The following is a 24,020-nucleotide window of genomic DNA, read 5'->3' on the forward strand; positions in this document are numbered from 1 at the left end:
ACTCCTCAAGTACTAGACATTAAATTTTTCAAATATTTCTTCTTATTTATATCCTGAAAATTAAGCCCAGTCTTGTCAACGAGAAGTTTCTTGCTGGAAACCTGTCAGGTGACCGCTGAAGAGTTCGTTTTGCTGTCCATTACGAAATTTTTCAAAATATTTCTAAAAAATATTTTGGGCACGATTTGACCACCGTATTTTGTTAATTTCACCGGTGTGCAGCTTTTCTACCTTGTAGAAATGAAATCAGGCCTGTTAATTAATTAGTCAACTAGACAAACCAGTCAGAAAAAAAAATCACTTCCTGTTTTGATATCTTCGGAATTAGCTTGAAAAAACCTCCCACATTTCTTAACTTCGTGGTATCGACCATCTTAACTTTTATTCGAACTTTAGCTCACTCTTAGATCCTCTAGGAGTTCTTGAACGATTGTCTTTGTGAACTTTGGTCGAATAATTGATTTTCAGCTTTTTCCGGGTCTCCCACAGGGAATTTCCTGGATTTTTATTGATCCTGCCCAAACAAATTTTATCAATGAACTTAGTATTGGGCTATATTTCAAAAACCACTTGACAGATTGTCATCAAATTTTGTACACGTACACATTACATCACTAGGCAGTTTCACCGAAAATTTTAACCATTTCCATCCATACATTCAAAAGTTATTCACAAAACAATGGGGTGCATTTTTTCGATCCTTACGCTCCCTATCTAAAATTAGAGTTTAAAAAGTACTTATTTATGTCAAATTTTCGTGTGGTTTAAAATTCTGAGCACACAAAAATATTTTTGATACTTGTATGATACTCAAAGAACTGTCTTTAAGTGAGGTGAATTAAGTTAACCCTCTACTCTATGAATTACTAATTCGTTTAGTAACAGGTTAATAAATTTTTGCCCAGAAAAGGCTCAATCACCCAAGGTTCCCCGGAATTCAGTTTATTTTTTCTTGATTTAGTAAAACTTTAACATATGAAATGTCAATCTTTTTTTAAAAAAATTGGGGTCATTGCGGTATTTCAATGAATTCAGGAGAATCACATCAGTTGAGTCTCTTCTCACTTATTGGACGTGTTGTGGATAGAGTAGCAGGCAAACTGTCTCTTAAACTTTCAACTTCCATTTCTCTTAATTTTTTCTTGTTTAATTTCTGAAATTGAGTTACCATTCAGTTTGAAAGGTAAAAGTCCAAGAAGTCCAATTTTCGTAGAATTATCATATCTCAGGTCACATAGAAAGCTCAATTTTTGCGAGATGATAATGTGATAGTTGACAAAAAAAATCATCAGAGTAAAAAGTTGTGGAAGTTCAAAATTAAATATGCTCTTTCGGTCCTAAATATTCAATTCAGTTTTCTAACTTTTAATACTTAATACTTACTGCAGATCCTGGCTTCATCGGAGTAGCACCGGGCAGGGGCGTAATAACGTGACCACCGGTTTCCGTCTGCCAAAATGTATCCACGATCGAGCACTTCTCCTTGCCCACCTGTTTGTAGTACCACATCCAGGCTTCCGGATTGATCGGCTCTCCGACACTTCCCAACACCCTACGGGGATTAATTTGTAAGTTTATAACCATGCGATATATAATTATAATAAGTTTTTAGTTTACCTTAACGTTGATAAATCGTGCTTCTGTACTGGTTCATTGCCGAACTTCATCAACGATCGAATAGCAGTTGGAGCCGTGTAAAACTGGGTAACCTTGTATTTATCTACAATCTCCCAATATCGATCGTTATCCGGGAAGAAGGGAGTACCTTCAAACATAACCGAAGTAGCACCGTTGGCCAGTGGACCATATAACACATAAGTATGTCCGGTAATCCAACCGATATCAGCTGTGCACCAGTATACATCCCGTGGTTTGTAGTCGAAAACGATTTTGAAAGTAGTTGCCGCATACAGGAGATATCCGGCCGTAGTATGAAGGACTCCCTTTGGCTTTCCCGTTGAACCACTTGTGTACAGCATGAACAGCGGATCTTCCGCAGCCATCCATTCCGGATAGCAAGCAGGTTCAGCATCTTCCATCTCCTGGTGCCACCAGAAATCCCGATCATCAGTCCAGGGAGTCTGTAAAAGTCCAATGAGTGAGTTATACCTTGTAATTCAATTTACAAACTCTCTGTCTTACATCAAAAGAACCATCCCAGTCCGGTTTGCCCGGAGTGACGCGGTTGATGTGCGAAACCACAATACAGGTCTCCACTTTATGACCCAGCTCTTCGGCCTTGGTCATGGCCTGATCGCAAATATCCTTCAGGTGTAGAATCTTCTCTCCACGCCAGGCCCCGTCGGCCGTGATGAGTACCTTCGCCTGACAGTCGTGCATCCTTTCGGCCAATGAGTCCGAAGAGAAACCAGCAAACACAATCGAGTGAACGGCACCGATTCGGGCACAGGCCAACATGGCTACCGGTAGTTCCATGGTCATGGGCATGTAGAGCGAAACGCGATCACCTTTCTGTACACCGTGGGCCTTGAGGACGTTAGCGAAACGACACACCTCCTCCAGCATCTTGCGATAGGTGAGCCGGCTGTAGTCATCGGGATGATTTCCTTCCCTGTTATGTGGAACAATAAAAAAAGAAAATATGGGTTCGTTAAAATTCAAAATATGATGTTGTGTTCTAAAATCCCTACTTTCAGGAAAGTTTGAAAATCAGCAGTTAATTATAAGGTGGATTTTTGTTTTTCAATTGTGACAAATTAAGAAAAGGATTCTCCGTTTTTGTATGGAAATTGGCTATTGAACTTTCCACCCATTTTTTTTCAGCGAGAATAATTCAAAGCATCATAATATTACGATTTAATAACTAAAAATTACATCAACATTTTTCCAATATAAAACTTTTTACCTGAAATGCAGGTATTTTTAAAATTTACAATCATAGGTCATAGTCTCAGATTTTAAGACTTAAAATAAAAATGAATCAATGGGTTAATTATGCGAATAGGGTGCCATGACGCACGTTGTAGTCTTGACTCCAGTCAGTTATTCTGTTTGGAAAGAAACGTCCGTTAAGATGAACTTCGAATACATCAAGGTGTGTTTATATAGGAGGTCAATATTTCTATCACATATCCGATTCTGCTATTTTTGTTATACAACTGTGGACTTCGTGGAGTTTGTTTACCAACAAAGCCCTCAGTTCATACAAATTACCCATGTTTACAAACAAACTCATTGAACCTCAAGGCGCTCTCCTCGCCTACTTGCTGACAAAGTGTGGTAAAAACCAAGGTGTGTATATATAGGAGGTGTAACGATATGAGAAACTCCCGATTCAGCCAGGCGCGGTCCTATGGGGGGGGGGTGATCGGGGTGATCACCCCCCCCAAGCGGCAAAAAACCGTTACGAAATACTCGCAAACGTATAAAAACTAACAACTTTTCCTAGTAGGTGTACTTTCGAATTCTCAAATTTTTCCACTCCGTGGAGGTGTTTCTTCAAAAAAAGAATTTATTAATCACTTAATAGCTTTAAATTGAAAAAAAGTCGGTCCGCCCAACTAAAACAGCTGTAACTTGCAATTCTCTGGAACGGATTTCCCAAAATAACTTTCGTTAAGGTACTCAGCGTTGAAAAAGAATTTGCTGACCATATACGCTACCGGCCATAAGCTTGGAATCACCCCCTCAAAAACAAGAAAATTTGTTTGGTCATATCTCAGTCATCTTACGACATATTGCATTTCTTTTGATCTCATTCTAAAGTCGATGATCAAAACCTTTTTTGTATGTTTTTGGCAAAATGTATGTTAACCTAATATGACTTAAACTTGGGTTAAAGTTGGAAAATTTCCAAAATATCGCACTTTATATTTCAACCCGATCAGTTTAGGGTTGGGTGGACCGAATTTAAAAATTCGAGTTGCATTTGAATATTTTTTTATAACCGTCAAAACACATTGTTTTTCAATTTTGTGCTATAAATTTGCATAGTATTTTAAACAGATAAAATAGCTACTTAAGTTATCGATCAAAAGTTTGGACTCACCCCTCAGTATGGTGTATCGGCAAAAAGTTTGGGATCATGCAAAACATGCAATTGAATTTCGTGCGTATCTCTGTCATCAAACAACGTATAGCTTATCTGAAAAGTTATATTTAAGGCTCGTGAGTTGTTTTCGCTTTTTGTATATTTAGTGAAAATGTTTTTTCAGACTCACTTCGTTGAAACTTTAGCTATAGTTTGATCATTTTTAATAATGTTCACCAAATAAATGGTATGTTCAATAAATACCTGCAATCTTGTTTGGACCATAACTTTATTATCTTACGAGTTATTGCAGATCAGTTTGGCTCCATGTTTGATGATCATTTCTCGATTCTTGACTTGAGCATTTAAGTGTTAAATTGCCTTTGGGGCCGTTCAGATACCACGTGGACAGAAAAAAATGAGATTTTTACCCCCATCTCCCTCTCCGTGCGGAAATTTGGCAATTCCTATATACTCCCATCCCCCAGCTGTTCACCTGGACAGATTCGATTTTTGTTGAATACATCTAATACTACATTTCCATTTCATGGTTTATTTTTCATTGCAAGCTCCGATTTGTACAGAATGCATCTCAATTTGAGATTTTCAAATTCCTTTTTTTTTTTTAATTAAACACATCGAAACTGTCTTGACAATTTAAATTAAAAAATACATTTAAATTTCAGAAAACTTTTTATTAAATAATTTCTCATTTTGGAACGTTTTTGGATAAACGAGCTTTGATTGTATTTGCCTTGACGTAGCAAAAATGATCGATTTTGATTTATTGATATAAAACGATTCTTCTTAATTCAAACTATATTTGATAATTTTTCAGATATTTAGAATTTTAATTTACATACTTTTACGCTTGAAAAAGAAATTGAAATTTTAGGTAAATATATGGAAAATAATCACGTCAAATTAAAAATGTGTTTTCTCGAAATAAGTTTCTTTTTTTTTTAATAAATTATTTATTCTTCTTTCCAAGGCTTATTTACTGTGATAATTTACGTTTTTCATAAGCTTTTATGCACTGATACCTTTTTGGCTCGAAGAGCCTCATACATTTTCAGCCGTTATCACAATTAAACAATTTTAATAATGATCAATAGTTTTTATAAAATTTAATTTAAAACTTTCCCAATTAAGTTAATTAAGTAAGAAATGGTTACGATAAAAATGTTCTGAGACCAAATTATGATTAAAATCATAAAAATAAATTTCAATTATGGGGATTTTATGGTAATAAAAATCACATTAAAAATGTGAAAATAAGATTATTGGTTGAAACTTGATATCAGTTATACTTCAAATTCTATATAAAGCTCGAAAAAAAATTGTATTTTCCACCAACTTTGATTAGTACTTTGGCTCCAAAGCTGTAAGAGGCTCGCGTTATCTGCGGATGTACATATGTGACAGCAGTTTTTCACGCATTGTTTGTTTTCTATGCAAAAAGTGATAAAATATTTTTATCAATTCTATCATCACTTTAAAAATATTACTCATAGTGGTATTTTCGGCAGAATATTCGGTGATGCAAACAATACTTTTGAACACATTTTAAGCTAATTTACGATTTTTCATGTTCAGACCTGAAAAGGGCCAATAGTCGGTGATCGGCTGTTCGCACTATTCCGTAAATCTCTAATGATATCTATTCAATTTTCGAAAAAATACTGACCTACTTCTGAAACTAGAGGTGATAGATAAAATCTGAAATCGAGGTCAGAAATTTATTTCCAAAATCAGTATTAAAAAAATCAAAATCAAAATCAGGCTTCAAAAACTAGCCTTTGGTTTAATTTTTCCAGGGGGGATACAACTATTCCGTCATTCCCGACTATTTTCTCGGAAACAAGGCCATCGCTTAAGTTAAACATTCGGAAGATATTTTTCTAATTTGTGACCAACAAGGCTGAATTTCAGGATTCACACCAATTATATCGCCGATACTGTTTTTGGCTTATGTGCACAATAATATTTAAAATGTTGAGTAGAAATCCAGCTTGATAATTTAGGTTAATAAATCCACTCTGCATCTGAAAGTTCGGTTATTTTAATTGCAAATGGTTATGTCTCAGAAATTAACTCTTTATTCAATATGTTTTTATTAAATTCAAACATTATAAAAAAAAAGTTTGAAAATATTGACAGCATGAAGAAAACATACGACTTTTTGCTTTTTTCATAAGTAAGCAATTTAGTTACTTTTTCTTTGGAATCAGTTTCAACAAAATTAAAAATCTAGTATGAGAGCTTGAAATTCAAGAAAAAAAAAAACAAATAAAAATGGAGTTCCAAAAGCTGCATACCAAAGATTATGATTTTTATGATCTTATTCAACAATTCAATTCATATTTAAAAATTTAAGAATTAGAACAAGAACTAATAATAATAAGATACTTCAGAAAAATAATTAAATATTCAGTCTTATATTTATATCATTTATTAACAAACTTACCTCAAATAATTGTTTTTGAGTCGTTGCAAAATGAGAATTATTAAAATTTTAGTGAAGGTCATACCCTAATATGAAAATTCTCAGTAATAATATTGTGGATAACTTGGCGATTTTTTTACATTTTCTACTACGAAAATGTGTGTTCAATTTTCATTTGTGAAATGACATTGATATCGGAAAACTCTTTATAGAATTCTTAAAGTTATGAGATTCCAAACTGCCAAATGTAAAAATTACCAAAATTATCTTTTAATCAAAACTTTTTCGCAGTGATCATCTAAGATTCGCAGATTGTTTTATAAAAGGATATCAAAATAAGAAATTTGTAAAAAAATGTTAACTATTTTTTTTTAATTTCAATTTTTTTTAAAGACATACACCGTCTTACCCGATTTAGGCTTTACAGACTGAATAATTGACGTGGACAACTTAAGATTAACATTTAACACCCAGTACCGAGATGGGAATCGAACCCATGCCATCAGTGGACCGGCGATTACCGTCTTACCACGCTAACCACTCAACCACCGAGACGTATAGTTTGTCAAATAACAAACACCCCCCCCCCCCCCCCCCCTTCTCTTCCATCTTCTACTCTATTTCTCAAAATACACGTTTTTTCGCCAGATATTTACGATCCTTTTTATTGCCTGATTTTTGAAAATTTGGAAAATCACCCCCAAGAGCCAACTCTAGGACCGCCCCTGGATTCAGCCATTTTGATTTGGCTACTATGGAATTCGTGGAGTTTGTTTACTAACAAAGCCCTCAGCCTAAACAAATTTTTCGATGTTTACAAACAAACTCACTGAACCTCACCGCGATCTCCTCGCCTACTTACTGACAAAGTCAGAGAACCTTGTGATCTAATAACCTCGGTAAAAACCTGGGAATACATATTGAAGATAATTTGAACTGTAATTTTTTGAAACCCTTTTATTCTATAGTGGCGAGTATTGGATTTCAACAAACACCATCGTTTGAATTTAAGTTCTGATGGAATGAGGATTGAGTTTCATAATGGATTTTGAAGATTACAATAGGTGTAGTTTAGGATTGTTCGATCTTCTGAAAAACGAATTTTCTTGATCATAAAGGATACAAAACACCTTCATAATATTTAAAAATGCTATTTTATCAATTTTACCTTGATTTTAGATGTTTAAATTAAAAAATATTTATAATCGAAATAAGAACTATGATGCTACCTACATTTAGGGGCAAAAATTATAATAATTGCTAAATAATTTGAGCTTCAAAATACAAATGAAATTTTACCTTCACACATTCTCCTAGGCTCTCCCACTATTTCCATTTTCATTTTTTCTTCAAAGTTAACGTTTTGATAAGATGCCTATCCATTTATCCCATACGGGCTTACTCTTGGAAAATGTCCTCATTTTTTAAATATCAAAAATTCATCATTAAATGACTAGAAAAATAGCACAATAACTGCTCATATACAAAGAAACAAAGTTGTTCTTTCACATTAAACAACCCGTTTGCTTCTGAATGCTTTACGATACTTACGGTACTAGAATTGTTTTACGGTACTAGAATTTATCCAATTAATATGGAATGATTTTATACCAAGGTCCATTAAAAGTATATTAATTAAATTTAACATCAGAATATTTTTGTTAGTTTGTTGTTGAACCATAGATACTTTTAACTTTAAACCAGAATTTTCTAATGTTCATGACTTTGGTTGAGTATTTATGATAAGCTTGCTTTATTGCCCGATTATACAAAACAAAAAAGGGTTATCCGGAAATACCTGGTCCTGTCCGGTTGATCGAATTTTGTTTAAAAAAAAGCCTGGAGGTTCCCGGTTTCTCGAATTATAAGAATGTTTTCTTTTGTTTTGAAAGATCATCCTAATTTCTCTAAAACACTCAAATTTCCCAGATTTTCGACAAATGGTCTTGTCATGATTTTCAGAAAAAATATTTAAATTAAAATTTAATTTGTTGTAAAGGATAAGAACATCAATCAAAATTGGAAATAAAATATTTTAACCTATTTTACCGGTGTAAATTTTCAGTTCAGATGATATTTTAATGGGTTTTTTTTCGATATAAACTACAAGCCAAGCCAAGATTCAGCTTGATTCAGTTGCATAAATTAAGACGTCTCCAGTACCTGTATTTCGACTTTGTTTTTGTTTTTGCAATTCAAGCAGAGCCCCATGTTATTTCTATCAGTCTGAATAAAGGGTGATACGGTCAAAATTTGGTCAAGAGAAAACGCGTGTAAATCTGTAAAATCGTTTATTTTAAAAATAAAATTAAATTTCTTTTTCAAATTTAATTAGTATAAAATTCAGGATAAAAATCCGAATTGCCGGGCCTTACTCTTAACCCCTGCCATCAGATTTCGTACAGCCACCTTGTCCACCTTCTTCGCCACAGAAAGCCAGTTTGCCTTGAATTGTGCTCGTCTTTACAGTTTTTTTGGTCTTCTTTAGGTTCCGCTTGACAATAGCCCAGTATTTCTCAATTGGGCGGAGCTCTGGCGTGTTGGGAGGGTTCTTGTCCTTGGGAACCACCTGCACGTTATTGGTGGCGTACCACTCCATGGCCATTTTACGAAATGCCAAGTCCGCCAAAACAGTACGGAACAACCATGTTTCTTCAGGAAAGGCAGCAGACGTTTGCCGGGTGTGCCGGGAATCAAACACTCTTTCACGTAAATTTCTTGGTTGACAGTCTCGGAAGCTATGAAAATGCTGCTTTTCAAGCCACAGGTACAGATGGCTTGCCAAACCAGATATTTCTACAAGAACTTTGATAGTTTCATGTGCTTGAAAATATCTGCTACCTTTCCCCTTCCTTTTGCCGTATAAAACTCCTGTTCCGGAAGCTGCTTGTAGTCGGCTTTGACGTAGGTTTCGTCATCCATTACCACGCAGTCAAACTTCGTCAGCATCGTCGTGTACAGTCTCCGGGATCGCGCTTTGGCCGTCGTATTTTGTTTATCATCGCGATTTGGAGTCACTACCTTCTTGTCAGTCGATAATTTATGAAAAATATTCATTTTTTAATGTAAATAAACCATCCTGAACATTTAAACACCCTACAATAAATAACTGAGTTGGTAGAATTTTATTTCTGATCTAGAATGAATCAAATGAAAGAGGAAAGTTCCAGCTTTCTAATCATGCAAAAAAAGCGATGCATACAGGAGTATTTTAGCCCAAATCTTGGCCAAAACCTCGAAATTAAAATTTAAAAAAAATCTATTTTTTAAGGTTTTTCGGTTGTTAGATAGTTGTTGTACATTAGTATTGTCGATTTTAAACCATCGGTGTAGTGAGTTCGTAAAAATTTGGTGTAAACACGTACAATTACAAGCTGCGTAAGACGCAGAAAAATGTGACTATTAACAAAATTTCTTCAACAAATTTTCAGTTATAATATGACCAATGAATTGTGGTTAAAATTGCGTTCATTTCTTAACAAACACATGTAGAAGAGAAGCAAAACAAAAAAGTGCATTGTTTTTTAAACAAACTTCACACTCATTTGGCGCAACACCTTAAACTTGTAAAATTGACCCATTATTGCGAACAGCCGAGATCTGTCAAAAAAAGTGTCGTTTCATCGAGTCAATTTTACACATTATTTAGAAAAGCTGGCCTAATAAATAAAGGGTAGTCTTCTAACTTGTCATTCTATCCGATAGTGATGGTATATATACGGTTTACATTGTGGATTAAGCAATAAGATTAAAAGTTGTGTTTGAGTTAAAAAGTGACTTGTTGAAATGGAATCGCTAAAACCTATATTTTATAACACCAGCATGAAAATAAATAAATGACCAGCATGAATAAAGAAATTCAAAATCAGTTTTATTTTTTATTATTTTCTTTCCATCCTTCTGACACTTTAAAGGGCTAACATCAAAGGGCTGACATCGCCATGCAAAGCGGGCTTCCAAAATAATGTGTAGATTTTACATGTTTACATTACTAATTTTCACCTCTGTTTGACGTACATGCTGTGTACACTATAAAGGGTACAAGGGCTTTACATGAAAAAGGAGTTAACCCAGTCTTTTCCGATAACGGGTCAAAACTACATTATAAGGGGTTGCACCAGATGAGTGTGTTGTATTCCTTTTTACAAATTAGTGTTAAAGTTTATCTTCCGGGCTCCGCCGGGGAAAAAATTCACATATCACACAAATGCATCTAACTTCCTTAAACATGTCCAAAAGAAAAATCGTGCGCATACTTGCGAACTCGAGCTATTTTCGATTTTGAAATCTAAAAATTTGAGCGATTTTTGTCCCTAATTTTGTTTCAGGTAGCGAGCATGCCATGCATTTACTTTGTGTAATACAAAAATTTTTTTTTATTGCGTTTTATTTGTCTGTTTGAAAAATGGTATTTTTCATCGTTTCTGATTGTTGATCGGCTGGTTTGCTTCGAATTTTCTTGAATACAAACATTTTATAAGGGTGCAGTGAGTGACCCAAAAAGACCAAAATTAAGAAATTTGAAATTTTGGTTAAAAATGAGTTGTGTATACTTGAAAACAACGAAAAAAAGATTTTTAATCATTTTAAAGAGAAAAACAGGTTTTGGTCAACTTTTTCCATAGAGTACTCCTATGTGCAGTGCTAATTTTCCATTAGAACAACCGTGAGACCCAAAAACAAATTGTGAAAAATGGAAGATATTTCACCTTTTGTATTCTTGGTTTTTTTTTAGTTTTTCGATAAAAAATGAAATGAATTTTAGGTTTTGTGCAATGATACAGTAAGCAATTTAGTTGCACACAAAGTTTCGTGTAATTTAGTCCTATTTATTTGTTTTAATTTTTTTTTATTATTCCCCCCCCCCCCTCGCGATGTTCCGAGTGAAAAAAGAAGGATTCGAAATTTGTTCCGGCCTAAGTGAAGCTGATAAAATTCCCGACACGTGGGTGCCAAGAGCGTTCAAATCCGTCCATCAGGCGCGCCACAATATGAGCAAAAGTTTGTTCCAATTCTAAATGAAGTAAGCTTTAGCAACAGAGTTAAAATTTTTATTCCGAATACAACCAGATATCTTGAATCAATAACGTTTACATGGAGACAATTTACCACATAAGTAGAAAAGTATCGAAAAAATGGCTATCTATGCCATTTGGAACTATGTTCATGAAGATGTAATAAAGTCAAAAAAGCTATAAAGTTTCCTGACATTTAATTAATATTTGCCAACCAGAACAGCTCCCCTTTCCTATAGAACCTAACTCGTTTTTTCAACTTTCTGCATCCTTGCATGAATAAATAAGAGCAAAACTCAGTTGCACATGTTCCCAAATAGGTGTATGGCTTGAGTAAACACTTTATTATTCTTCATCACGACTGCGGTTGGCTGGCAAATATTGATGGCACTTTTCCACGTTTCATGACCGGCTCATTCCACGAATTAAAAAGGAAAACCATAACCTTCAACCTTTGTCTTCTTCCTAGGGTGAATACTAGGCTTTTCTCGGGACTGCGAAAACCTTTCTCGAAATTTATTTTTTTCTTGAGTTGTTTATCAGGTCAGGGGATTGAGATTTCAAGATATCTAGCAAATTGTAAGTATACATTCAAATTAGTGGGATTTAAATCAGGCACCATACCCTAAATTATGTCAAGCATCCTTGCTGATGATACCTTCATGCATCTCCTGCTTCATACACGAATCTTCCATAAAGCATAAGTGCTCCTTCTGAATCCAAGGACAATGGTGAGTAGTGAGCCAGTTTACGTTTACAATGCAGAAGGAAGTAGCATCATTAAAAAGAATTCAGCGGAAAAGAACAAAAGATTAAATTAAAGAATAAAATAAGTTAATTTATTTTATCATTTCAGTTTGATAACCATTTTGAGCAAAAAAGGTTAACCGTGAGACTTGTAATCACCAGTCAATCTTAGATCGTGGACAACCACGTGCTGTCATTATAAATCGCGAGCCGGCCCATAATGATGGCCCATCTGGTTGATTAGAATACATTACCGAGAAATTTTACTACTGCCGCCATTTGGATATTTGAGTGCCCCTCTACAAAAGCAGATACCTTCCTAGGTGTAGGTTTGTTGGTAGATGCAGGTTTAACCTCAGAATTCCTGCATCGTCAATTATTCTGCCGGACTGTAAACAAAAAACGGTATTAGGTACTACTCACCCAAGTAGGGTATTTGAGCAACGCGTGGCGATGCGGCTGCCCGGTTCGAAATGGATTTTCAATTTGTGGATAAACAACAACGGCAATTGAGTTTAAACACGTTAGCAACCATGCCTAATAAGTGTTACTTTGAAAGATGCTTATCTGCGGTATCAACGGAAATAAGTAATCTGAAGTTGTATGAATTCCACTTTAGAGAGACACGCCTCAGACATTTTTTCTGTTGAAATACCGGTGAAAAAAAGTATAAATAGAGTATAAAAAACAATAATTCTCGCGTGAGCTTTCATTACGTCGTATGAAACATCATAAAAATTCACATAAAACTGCTGCAAAAGTTATCAAAACAACTTTAAATTTTGTGTTTTACATATAGAAATGTTTTCCAGGCTACAAATATTCTAAATGGAAAGAAGTTGTGATCAAGGTTTTAAGAACACAAGGTTATCTGACTTTGTCAGTAAGTTGGCGAGAAGAGCGCGGTGAGATTCAGTGAGTTTGTTTGTAAACATTGGTAAATTTGCTTGAGCTGAGGGCTTTGTTGGTAAACAAACTCCACGAACTCCGCAGTAGCAAAATCAAAATGGCTGAATCGGAAATTTCACATATCGTTACATCTCCTTTATATACACACATCTTGGTTGTGACTAGTTTATGACAGTTTTTGTGTTTTTTCGTAATGAAACTGTTTGTTTACATTTTGTTTCATACGACGTAATGAAAGCTCACGAGAGAATTGTTTTTATCATTGATAAAAAAGTTTTACAGAATGTTCATGAAAAAAACAGTTTGAATTCAGTTTAGAGCTGATTTGATTTATAAAATTTTTAATCATGTTTTCGACACCTTCTTTGAAAATAGCTTTGAAATCAGTAGAACACCTTCACTTTTCATACAGAACAGCAGTGACAAGAGCTTAACTTCTTTTCTCATGTTAGTAATCTGGACAAACCCAACATGAGTTTCGGATTTTTTTTGAGTGGTCTTTTTACGATTGCCGGCCGACACGCGTAATGGGAACATAAATTTTTTTTAATGGATGACAGGATAAATCTCGGAGCTTCCAATTACCGACAAAATCTTGAAAGCATTTGACAAAATGTTATCTGCACAGAGACAATTGGAATACTAATGTAGCATTTGCAATAAAATTTCAAAACAATAATGGAGATGAAGAATTATATTTGAACTTCGTTAAGTAAAGATGCAGTGTTACCCATAAACTACCAAAGGCTTCATTTAAAAATAAATACTTACTGATACTGTAAAAATGTTCAACAATGAGATTAAATTTGAAGTGCGGTAACATCTATCTACTATATTTAAAACAAAAAACAACCGATTTTATTCACTTGACAGTGGATTGAAGCCTATCTTATAGCCAGAAAATTATTACATACCGTCAAACGGGGCATCATGCTAAAGCAGGGTTAGATGTAACATTTGTATACCACAACACTCATTCAATTTTTATTTCAATATACTGTAATAAAGTTATCATTGAATGATAACAAATTGATGATGACATAGTTTTTAACATCGTGAAAGAGTTTTTTAAAGTTTTTGATTGTCATGAAAAATTTGAAAAATCGAGCAAAAGATGTACAATTTTTTTCATTTTTCGATGCCATCAAAAACTTTACCTAGAATGATGGATTGGCTTAATGATATCACCTACAAACTTAATATTACTTTCATTATCCTATTCCAACACTGTTGGTGTACACATATTTTTTAGGAAATCCCCAATTTTTTTTTGAATAAATATTTTTATAATTCAGTTAGCTGTCTGGGGCGCGTTTCCATATGCTGGAATATGATTGTTTTGCATGCGTTTGTTAACATCAAAATTTCTTCCATTCTAAGATTTATTTTCAAGATTTAAGGTAATAGAATATTTTGAAGTTTTTTTACCCCTAAATGTATGCAGCAGATTAACAATTTTTTCTTAAAAACTTTTTTGACAGAAAAAATTTGAAATTTAATTCGAACAAAACCAAAAATTACTGCAATTGGTGCTTTGTGCGTTATGACATCACGAATGTATCAAAAAACTATAAATTTTCATACGTTTTCATATGATTTTTCTTAAATTACAGAATTTGTTTCAACTTACCCCTTTTTCTTAGTAGTGTGAAAATCGCATGTTTTTGTAAATTTAAAAATAACTGGTAAAACAAAAAAATTTTTGACTACGTCAGTTTGGTATCCCATCAACCTTGAAACTTTTGATGCACAAGAGGTATGATTATCTGTGGGAATTAAGATTTTAGAAGCCATTGAAGTTGAAAAGTGTTGACGGTATGACATAAAAAAATAAACAAATTACACATTTCTAAGTTCTGAATCATTGAATTATGATTAAAGATTTTCGAACGCAGTAAATCCATAATGAACCAATAATGAATCCTTAATTTTGAGATAATTTGAAACCATTTCGTAGTTTTCGAATGGCTGGATCCTGGAAAATCCTGTATGTCAATATTTTTAATTTTGTCATTTTGCCATTGTTGTTATTTTTGTCTATTTTATTAAATTTAATATTTTGTATTTATTGTCAATTCTGTTCACAGGGACAATTTTGTCCATTTTTTCCTTTTTTTTTTTCAAATTAATCACTTTTGAAAAATGCTTGATATTTATGTAAAAATTGACAAAATTGACAAAATTTTAAGCAATAAAGACATTGAAAGTAAGCATAAATGACAATTTTTTTTAAATTATAAAATATTAAAAATTACTAAAAGATAAAAATTACAAAATTGGCATAAAGAATTGAGCAAATTGAACAAATAAACATTAATGACAAAACTGACGAAATTGACAACATTGATGAAATGGACTAAATGAACAAAGTTGACAAAAAAGTATAAATTATGAAAAATAACAAAATTTATAATTTTGACAAAATCAACAAAATTTAAATTTGACAAAATTGATAAATCAGGATGAATTGAATGATGATATAAATAATAAAAAATTAAAAAGACAATTAAGAAAAATTGTCTAAATTTACAAATTATCAGAAATTGGCAGAAGTGACATACGTGTCCTACCCTGGATTTCCCGACCGGGAATTCTCGGGAATAATAAAAATTCTGAAACTCCCGAATCCTTGGAAGTACTGAAAATCCCGGGAATTCCCAAAGCCGATAAAAAGTGCTAAATTTAGCACGGTCTAAATTGGAAAAATAGATCAGATTGAGCAAGGAAAATAATTGTTCTACCTAGATATATTGCTCAGACTTTAACATTTTGATTTCTTAAACTGGTTAAAACACTGAATTGGATAAAAAAAAAATTCTTTCGTAAACTTAGTGTTGAAGTGAAAAATGGCAAAAAATCAATCAAACAGATGATACACTACAAAAAGAATCTGAATATTATTTTTCTACACTCATTATTTAGAGCTTCCGTTTTGCAAACTGTTGAAAGTTTCAAAACCACTGGCAAAGAAATGACATATTCAGAAACAAAAGGATAGTTATCTGAAAATCTACGAGATTTGATGAATTACCTGAAGTCTATCTAACCAACTTCTATTGATAGTGAAAAATCTTCCTCAATTAATTCAATTTTTTGCAGCAATAATCAGACCAGTTTGTCGGTAAAAGAACTTAGTTTTTGGGTCTTGAGTATAATTGCCAATTCAAATTTTCACACATAAAAGTTTAAAATCTTTTGCCATACTACTACCTAAAGGGTGATACGGTCAAAATTTGGTCAATATCAACTTGACGTATTTCTTTCAATTTTGCTCTTAAAAAACCTGAACACCCCTCATTTTGAAGGTGTGTGTGCAGAATGTTGCTCCTATTTTGATTTTGGAATTCACTGTTCAGTTGTCGAAATGCCGTCCAAGGAAGAAGAGCAGCGTATCAAAATTTTGCTCGCGCATCGCGAAAATCCAAGCTACTCGCACGCAAAGCTGGCAAAACCGCTAAAAGTTGTCAAATCAACCGTTACAAATGTAGTTAAAGTGTTCGGGGAACGTTTGTTGACAGCCAGGAAGTCTGGAGCCGGGGGAAATCAAAAACCGGAAGACCGCTGCGACGACAAAGAGAGATGCCGCAAATAAGCTGGGTGTATCGTCTACAACCGTGCATCGAGCCAAAAAACGAGCCGGACTATCGACTTACAAGAAAGTAGTGACTCCAAATCGCGATGATAAACAAAATACGATGGCCAAAGCGCGATCCAGGAGGCTGTACACGACGATGCTGACGAAGTTTGACTGCGTGGTAATGGACGACGAAACCTACGTCAAAGCCGACTACAAGCAGCTTCCGGGACAGGAGTTTTATACGGCAAAAGGAAGGGGAAAGGTAGCAGATATTTTCAAGCACATGAAACTTTCAAAGTTCGCGAAGAAACATCTGGTTTGGCAAGCCATCTGTACCTGTGGCTTGAAAATCAGCATTTTCATAGCTTCCGGGACTGTCAACCAAGAAATTTACGTGAAAGAGTGTTTGAATAAACGTCTGCTGCCTTTTCTGAAGAAACACGGTTGTTCCGTACTGTTTTGGCCTGATTTGGCATCTTGCCATTACGGTAAAAAGGCCATGGAGTGGTACGCCGCCAACAACGTGCAGGTGGTTCCCAAGGACAAGAACCCTCCCAACTCGCCAGAGCTCCGCCCAATTGAGAAATACTGGGCTATTGTCAAGCGGAACCTAAAGAAGACCAAAAAAACTGCTAAGGACGACCAGCAGTTCAAGGCAAACTGGCTTTCTGCGGCGAAGAAGGTGGACAAGGTGGCTGTACAAAATCTGATGGCAGGTGTAAAGCGTAAGGCCCGGCAATTCGGATTTGGAAAAGCGGAAGCCTAACTGAATATTTTTCCTGATTTTTATACTAATTAAACTTGAAAAAGAAATTTAATTTGAATTTTTAAATAAACGATTTCACCGATTTACACGCGTTTTCCCTCGACCAAATTTTGACCGATCACCCTTTAAAAATGAAAAATACTGTAAAGATAAGGTTTCGTAGGCAGTAAATCTTCATTTTCATTTTTCCTAGGATCCTGAGAATTCACGGGAAAAGGATCGCCAGATTTCCCGATTCCTGAGAAAACTGAAATGGCCGGAAAATGGACATTCTAAAAGTGACTTAAATTATAAATTTTAACACGTAGAAAAAACCTGACAAATTAACAAAATTTATGAAATTAGAAAAAAGGACCACCTTGACAAAATTGACAAAATTTATGCAATTGAAAAAAATTACATAAACGGCGAATTTGGCGAAATCGACAAAAGTGGCAAAACTTGTCCATTGAGACAATTATGTCAACTATGCTAAGTTTGTCATTTTTTTAACTTTGTAAATTTTCAAATTTGTCAATTTTGTTATCTTTTTCATTTTTGCAAATATTGCATTTTTTAATAATAATTAATAATTTAATAATTTTTGACAATTCTATTGATCTTGTCAAGTTTAAATTTTTGTCCATTTTGTCAATCCTGTCAAACTTGTCATTTTTGTCCATTTGTCAAATTTGGCATTTTTGTAATTTTTATCAAATTCGGCATTTTTGTAATTGTTGTAATTTTTGTAATTTTTGTAATTTTTGTTATTTTTGTAATTTTTGTAATTTTTGTAATTTTTGTAATTTTTGTAATTTTTGTAATTTTTGTAATTTTTGTAATTTTTGTAATTTTTGTAATTTTTGTAATTTTTGTAGTTTATGTAATTTTTGTAATTTTTGTAATTTTTGTAATTTTTGTAATTTTTGTAATTATTGTAATTTTTGTAATTTTTGTAATTTTTGTAATTTTTGTAATTTTTGTAATTTTTGTATTTTTTGTAATTTTTGTAATTTTTGAAATTTTCGTCATTTATGTCATTTTTGTAATTTTTGTAATTTTTGTATTTTTTGTAATTTTTGTAATTTTTGAAATTTTCGTCATTTATGTCATTTTTGTCATTTGTGTCATTTATGTCATTCCCAAGCATTCAAAAGTCTCATATCTACTTGAACTCCGGCCTCCAAAGTTCGAATTTCGCTGGACAAAAGTTCCAAAGGGAATTGGTACATAATACTAATAATAATATATTTTTTTTATAATTCTTTCATTTCAAACGGCTATTCATACTTTTTTCATTGAATGAAAACTAGGTTCCAAAATTATTTGGAAAATCTGTACAGAAGCTCTGAAAAAAGTTTTCTCGAAAGTTATATTTTTGCACTTTTGTCTCTATGGTTATGAAATCATTGTAAGTAAGATTAACTTCAAATGTGAAGGATGACCAAGGCAAGGTTCTTGATTTTTTTTCTATATAAAACCAAATGAAACATGCCAATATAACAGATGCATCATTAAATGGTTACTCTTATTTTTGGAATTTTCATAATTCTTTAGGTAAAGCGCAATTTTCGTGGATTAAACCCTCACATTTTTTCAGAAAAAAATTACTATATGTACATTCATTCATTCAATTGTACATTCTATTGTTCTTATTAATTCTATTCAGTTGATCGGATTTTTTGATTAGCTCTATGTCTGCATTAAAGATTCCTGCACTTTCAATATTCAACCTAGTTTGTTTATTTTTTATCATTGCACAATTTATGGGTGAAAAATGTGATTTATTTGATTGAAAATGAGTTAAAAAATTAATTTAAAATACATTTTGACCCATATAGGTACTTGTATCCAGTAAAGATTCAAAACCATTATGTTTGATCGGATAACATACAGTTTACATGTTTTTGAATATTTCTCGTAATCCCGCGAATTTTCGGGAAATAAACTGTCATATTTCTCGATCCCCGGGAACGGAAAAATGACCACGAAATGGATACTCTTATATATAATAATTTGGGGACACTGATTTCAAATATGCAATTAGTTTTTTTTTTCAATCATCTCTTGTTTTCCATATAACTGTTTTTTATAGGTAAAAATCCCTGAAATGAATTTGTGCATTTCTTTTTTTGAAAAACTAAAGAACATTTTAATATTTTTGAAAATAAAGGTATTAATTCAATCAACAACTTTCCCGAGCACCGCTAGTTTTTTTTTTAATTCAAAGAAATATAAAAGTGGTTCAATGAGTTGAAGATTTTAATTCGAATACTCAAAGACAGTCCAAGATTTATTTTTAATTTTCGGAAAAGTTGTGATCTAATCTATTAAAATTTCTTAAAAAATGTAGTATCTAATTTTGGATTTCGAAAAATATAATATCTATGTAAGATCTGAATCCTCGATTAAAAATAGGATGTAAGTAGATTCAAAATTAGATTTTAGTTTCATGTTTACTGGTTTACAAGTTATAAACGATCGATTCAACTCAAAATCTGATGAATGGCTAGAATTCAGTATTCCAAAATCTTCCAAAAACAGTTATTGAAACATAGGCACAAAAAATGTTGCTCGCTTGTGTACTTAAGATGTCTGTTCAATGAAGTCTGGTCGAAAAAAAGTAGAAATGGATTGACAGTTTATCACCTGTCTATTTCCAATTGACTTCAACCGATTTCTATCAGGTCGAAACGAATCATGCTGCCGAGCTGAATCGGTTTCGAGTTCCATTGAACAACGAACTTACTTGTTTCGACCCAAACAATTGGCTCGTTGAACAACTACCAGTTGACAGAAACCAGTTGAGACCGATTTTTACCAACGATTGAACGAAGCTAAGATTACTCAAACACCCGAATTAACAAACAATTTCGCTAATTTCCGCGTGCCAGGAAAAATGACTTGATGATTCGTTTTGTTTTTTGATAAACGTTTGCTTTTGCATTAGAATTTGTTTTCAAGTTTCTCTTGCTTATCGGCACGAGTATATTGCTTTGAAGTGTTACTGTTATCACTTTATCACTGTAGGTTCTTATTACCTACAGCAATTGATAGAGCTTTTATATATCAACCTATTTGAAATTATCTTGATTTGTATTTAAACAAATCTAGCGAATAGTTTTCCGTATCGGACGTTCTTTTCTGTCTGTGTAGGTTTTATGTGTAAGCATTTTTGTGTGTGTGAAGTAAATAATTCAACTGTTTTGCAGAGTCTAGAATCGTCAACAACTTTTTTTCTTGTCTCCAACGAGAATCCATTTTAAGCTAACTACATAATAAAAGTTGAACGGCATCTCTAAAAAACTTCACCTGCCTTCCGCCACGCTTCCACGGAATGACGCAAAGCCGCAGTTCAGCTATACTTGAAATGAAAACAACACCAATTCCGGTTTGCATGCGGTAAAGTTTTGCTAATTGAAAACGTAAACCTACGAACAACGCCGGGAAGAGGTCATCTGGGCAGTCGTATTGCTAGTTTTTGTTGTTGCTGGTGCTGTTGCTAGCTCGCGCCCAAACAACTATCGATCTGCTCCAGCTGAAATTAGCACTTTTTTTTCGGTGGGGGAGAAATTTGAGCCAGTAGGTAGGCTATCAAATTGCGGGAAAATATCGAAAATCAATCAAAAAGTACTCGAATGCAGAACCACATAAAAAAGAATAACGAAAACCAACCAATCAATCTAACGCTTGGTAAATTAAAAAGCACGTGCAAGGTTCTGTCCAGGCAACTGTCAAATTGATTTACGTAGCAACGGAAGTAAATAAACATACAAATCTCTTGTTTCAAATCCCCTTCGATTGACAAAGATTATCGAAGGTTAATGTAACTAGCATTGGGTAGATGTCGCTTTACTCAGCAAAGTGTGCATACATTAAATGAATCAATATTTCGATGGCTTTCCAGCTACAGGATTTTATAGTAAATCGGTCGTTTACGTACATAACTGTTGTCATTGAACAACTTTCAAACCGTTTACCTTACACTTGAGCGTTCTCGTATCAATCACACGATAGTTGAGTTGGCTGTTAGTCGGGCTCTCTTTAGCAATAAAAACTATAGTTGAGTATAAAACAAATTAAAAGGAAATCCTATAGTCCGGACCGGACCTATCTGTATCGTCGTACTTAGGTAGACACATATAGGGTACCTATCTCGGCTGCAATTGTGTCCAGGCCAAGGTCAAGTGCAATGCCGTTTGTTGCATTTGCAACTATTCGCCAGCTAGTGTCGCTTTGAAAGGAATGGTTACAAAGTTCAAATTATGACATTCAAAATATTATGTTTATTGAAAAAAGTAATGGCATTACAATGTTGAAAAATTATGTTATATAGAGCTAAATTTTATTGTTTTCAATTTCATGTGAAATCAAAAATTATATTTTGACCAAGTTTGTTTTATATTATGGATCACTGTGCATCAGCAGAGGTGACGCATTTGTTTTCCGTAGGAAAGGAATATGCGAAGGAAGCGCTGCCGAGTTTGGATGATGATTTTGCATGAGTGCGAGTGAGATGCAGCTTGAATTTCACCCAGCTTGTAAATTTGTTGTTCGCTTCCATTGGCTATAGTCCCAAAACGAACGAGTGAGATGCAATCTATTTCAATCAGGCTGGCTGGAGTGAGCGATAGTTTGTCTTGTTTTGCTATCCGGGTGTACGCAAACGATTGCTAGAAAATTCCTAAGGGCGACATTTTAAATATGTAGGTATGATTCAAAGAATCGTTCGCTTACTTGAGTTTTAGCTTTAGCTTGCTTCTTGCCTCGGTCATAATGGTTTTTAAAATGTCTTTCCTCCTTTTATGGGAGTGGAATAAAAAGAATATGAACATTCACTATCGTATGTTAACTTCAATGGAAACAGATCTATCATAATTATATTTTAAAAAATTGAACAAACGATTTGTTTGCACGGTTAATAAACATATTTATATTAACCAATGCAATATTTTGGAACCTATTTGTTCTAGATTGTCATTCTGATAATAGAAATTTTAAACACACCAAAAACTGAAACGAATAAGTGAAACTTTTTTACGTTAGTTTATAATTCTGCACGGAAATATCAATTCTAAAAATTGGTTGACATTTCTTACTTTCGACTTTTTGAAAACAACACAGAACATTGTTGTGCTTCCTTCCAGGATATTATCAACGAATTCGTGGGGGCTGTTGTTGTATTAGTGAGGCAAATTTCTTCTAGAGGCGGCCAATTTAAGGAACTCATAAAGGGCCACAATTCGGAACGGGGGCCACAATAAGGAGCATTTCAATCAATAGTTTGATCAGGTTTATCTCAAATTATCCACCGCTTTAAAGCAAGGACATATTTTTACTACATTTCAGGCTAGTAAGCAATCATATTTGTCGAAGGACTTTTGAAGGTACATATAACAGGGAGACTACAATCATGGGAAATATAGTCAACCACGCCTTAGGGGCCAAGTTCGGGTACATTTACCCTAGTTATTCCTTGAGGTTGTCTGCCTGCTAACTAAATAGTCACGAACGACTTGTGCCAAAGAAATAGAGGATTGTCCTGTATCTTTTGTACATTCTGGATTGTGGCTACTGGCACCTGTCAGCTGGGGTTGTTCTTGTTATATTTTTTCTTACGGCTTGAGTAATTTGGCTTGTGCCACAGAACAGGACCATCATGGAGATTGTACGAGCCAATCGATTCGATTATGTAGACTTTTAAACCTGGTATCCTGCTGGCAGTGAATAAATGATTGAAACCGAATCATTTACCCAAAGATAAAGACCTTATGATGGATTTTTGTGCAACTGCATTGAATAAGGAAATTCATCCATAAGTGACATGAAATTTTGTTTTTAAAATGATGCTTATAAATTTTCCAGAAAAAACATTACGCTACATGTTTTGTTTAGACGTAGAATATTTTTGCCTTAGAAAAAAAATTAAGGTTTTGGTTTAAAGTTAGCACAAAAAATGGAATGGAATGGAAAATGGAAAAAAGTTAAACTGATATCAGATGCGTATTCTACATCTGATTGTAAAGGGTCAAAATTTGGTCAAGCGAAAACGCGTGTAAATCGGTGAAACCGTTTATGTAAAAAATCAAATTAAATTTCTTTTTCAAGTTTAATTAGTTTAGAATTCAGGAAAAATATTCAGTTAAGCTTCCGCATTTCGAAATCTGAATTGCCGGGCCTTACGCTTAACCCCTGCCATCAGATTTTGTACAGCCACCTTGTCCACCTTCTTCGCCGCAGAAAGCCAGTTTGCCTTGAACTGCTGCTCGTCTTCTGTAGTTTTTTTGGTCTTCTTTAAGTTCCGCTTGACAATAGCCCAGTATTTCTCAATTGGGCGGAGCTCTGGCGTGTTGGGAGGGTTCTTGTCCTTGGGAACCACCTGCACGTTGTTGGCGGCGTACCACTCCATGGCCTTTTTACCGTAATGGCAAGATGCCAAATCAGGCCAAAACAGTACGGAACAACCGTGTTTCTTCAGGAAAGGCAGCAGACGTTTATTCAAACACTCTTTCACGTAAATTTCTTGGTTGACAGTCCCGGAAGCTATGAAAATGCTGCTTTTCAAGCCACAGGTACAGATGGCTTGCTAA

At 34.0% G+C, this 24,020-nt stretch overlaps 1 protein-coding gene across 1 annotated transcript in view; it reads right to left on the bottom strand.

The window, feature by feature from the left end:
- Nucleotides 1-24,020, bottom strand: part of LOC129758685 (acetyl-coenzyme A synthetase) — a 54,842-nt gene that overhangs the window by 8,677 nt on the left and 22,145 nt on the right. Inside the window, exons 2-4 of the mRNA XM_055756261.1 lie at nt 2,143-2,572; nt 1,618-2,081; nt 1,384-1,552 (exon numbers count right to left, since the gene is read on the bottom strand). Of these exons, the coding sequence (XP_055612236.1) occupies nt 1,384-1,552; nt 1,618-2,081; nt 2,143-2,572 (1,063 nt within the window). The remainder of the gene's footprint in view (nt 1-1,383; nt 1,553-1,617; nt 2,082-2,142; nt 2,573-24,020) is intronic.

This window comes from Uranotaenia lowii, chromosome 3, assembly GCF_029784155.1.
Source record: "Uranotaenia lowii strain MFRU-FL chromosome 3, ASM2978415v1, whole genome shotgun sequence".
Taxonomy (NCBI): Eukaryota; Metazoa; Arthropoda; class Insecta; order Diptera; family Culicidae; genus Uranotaenia; species Uranotaenia lowii.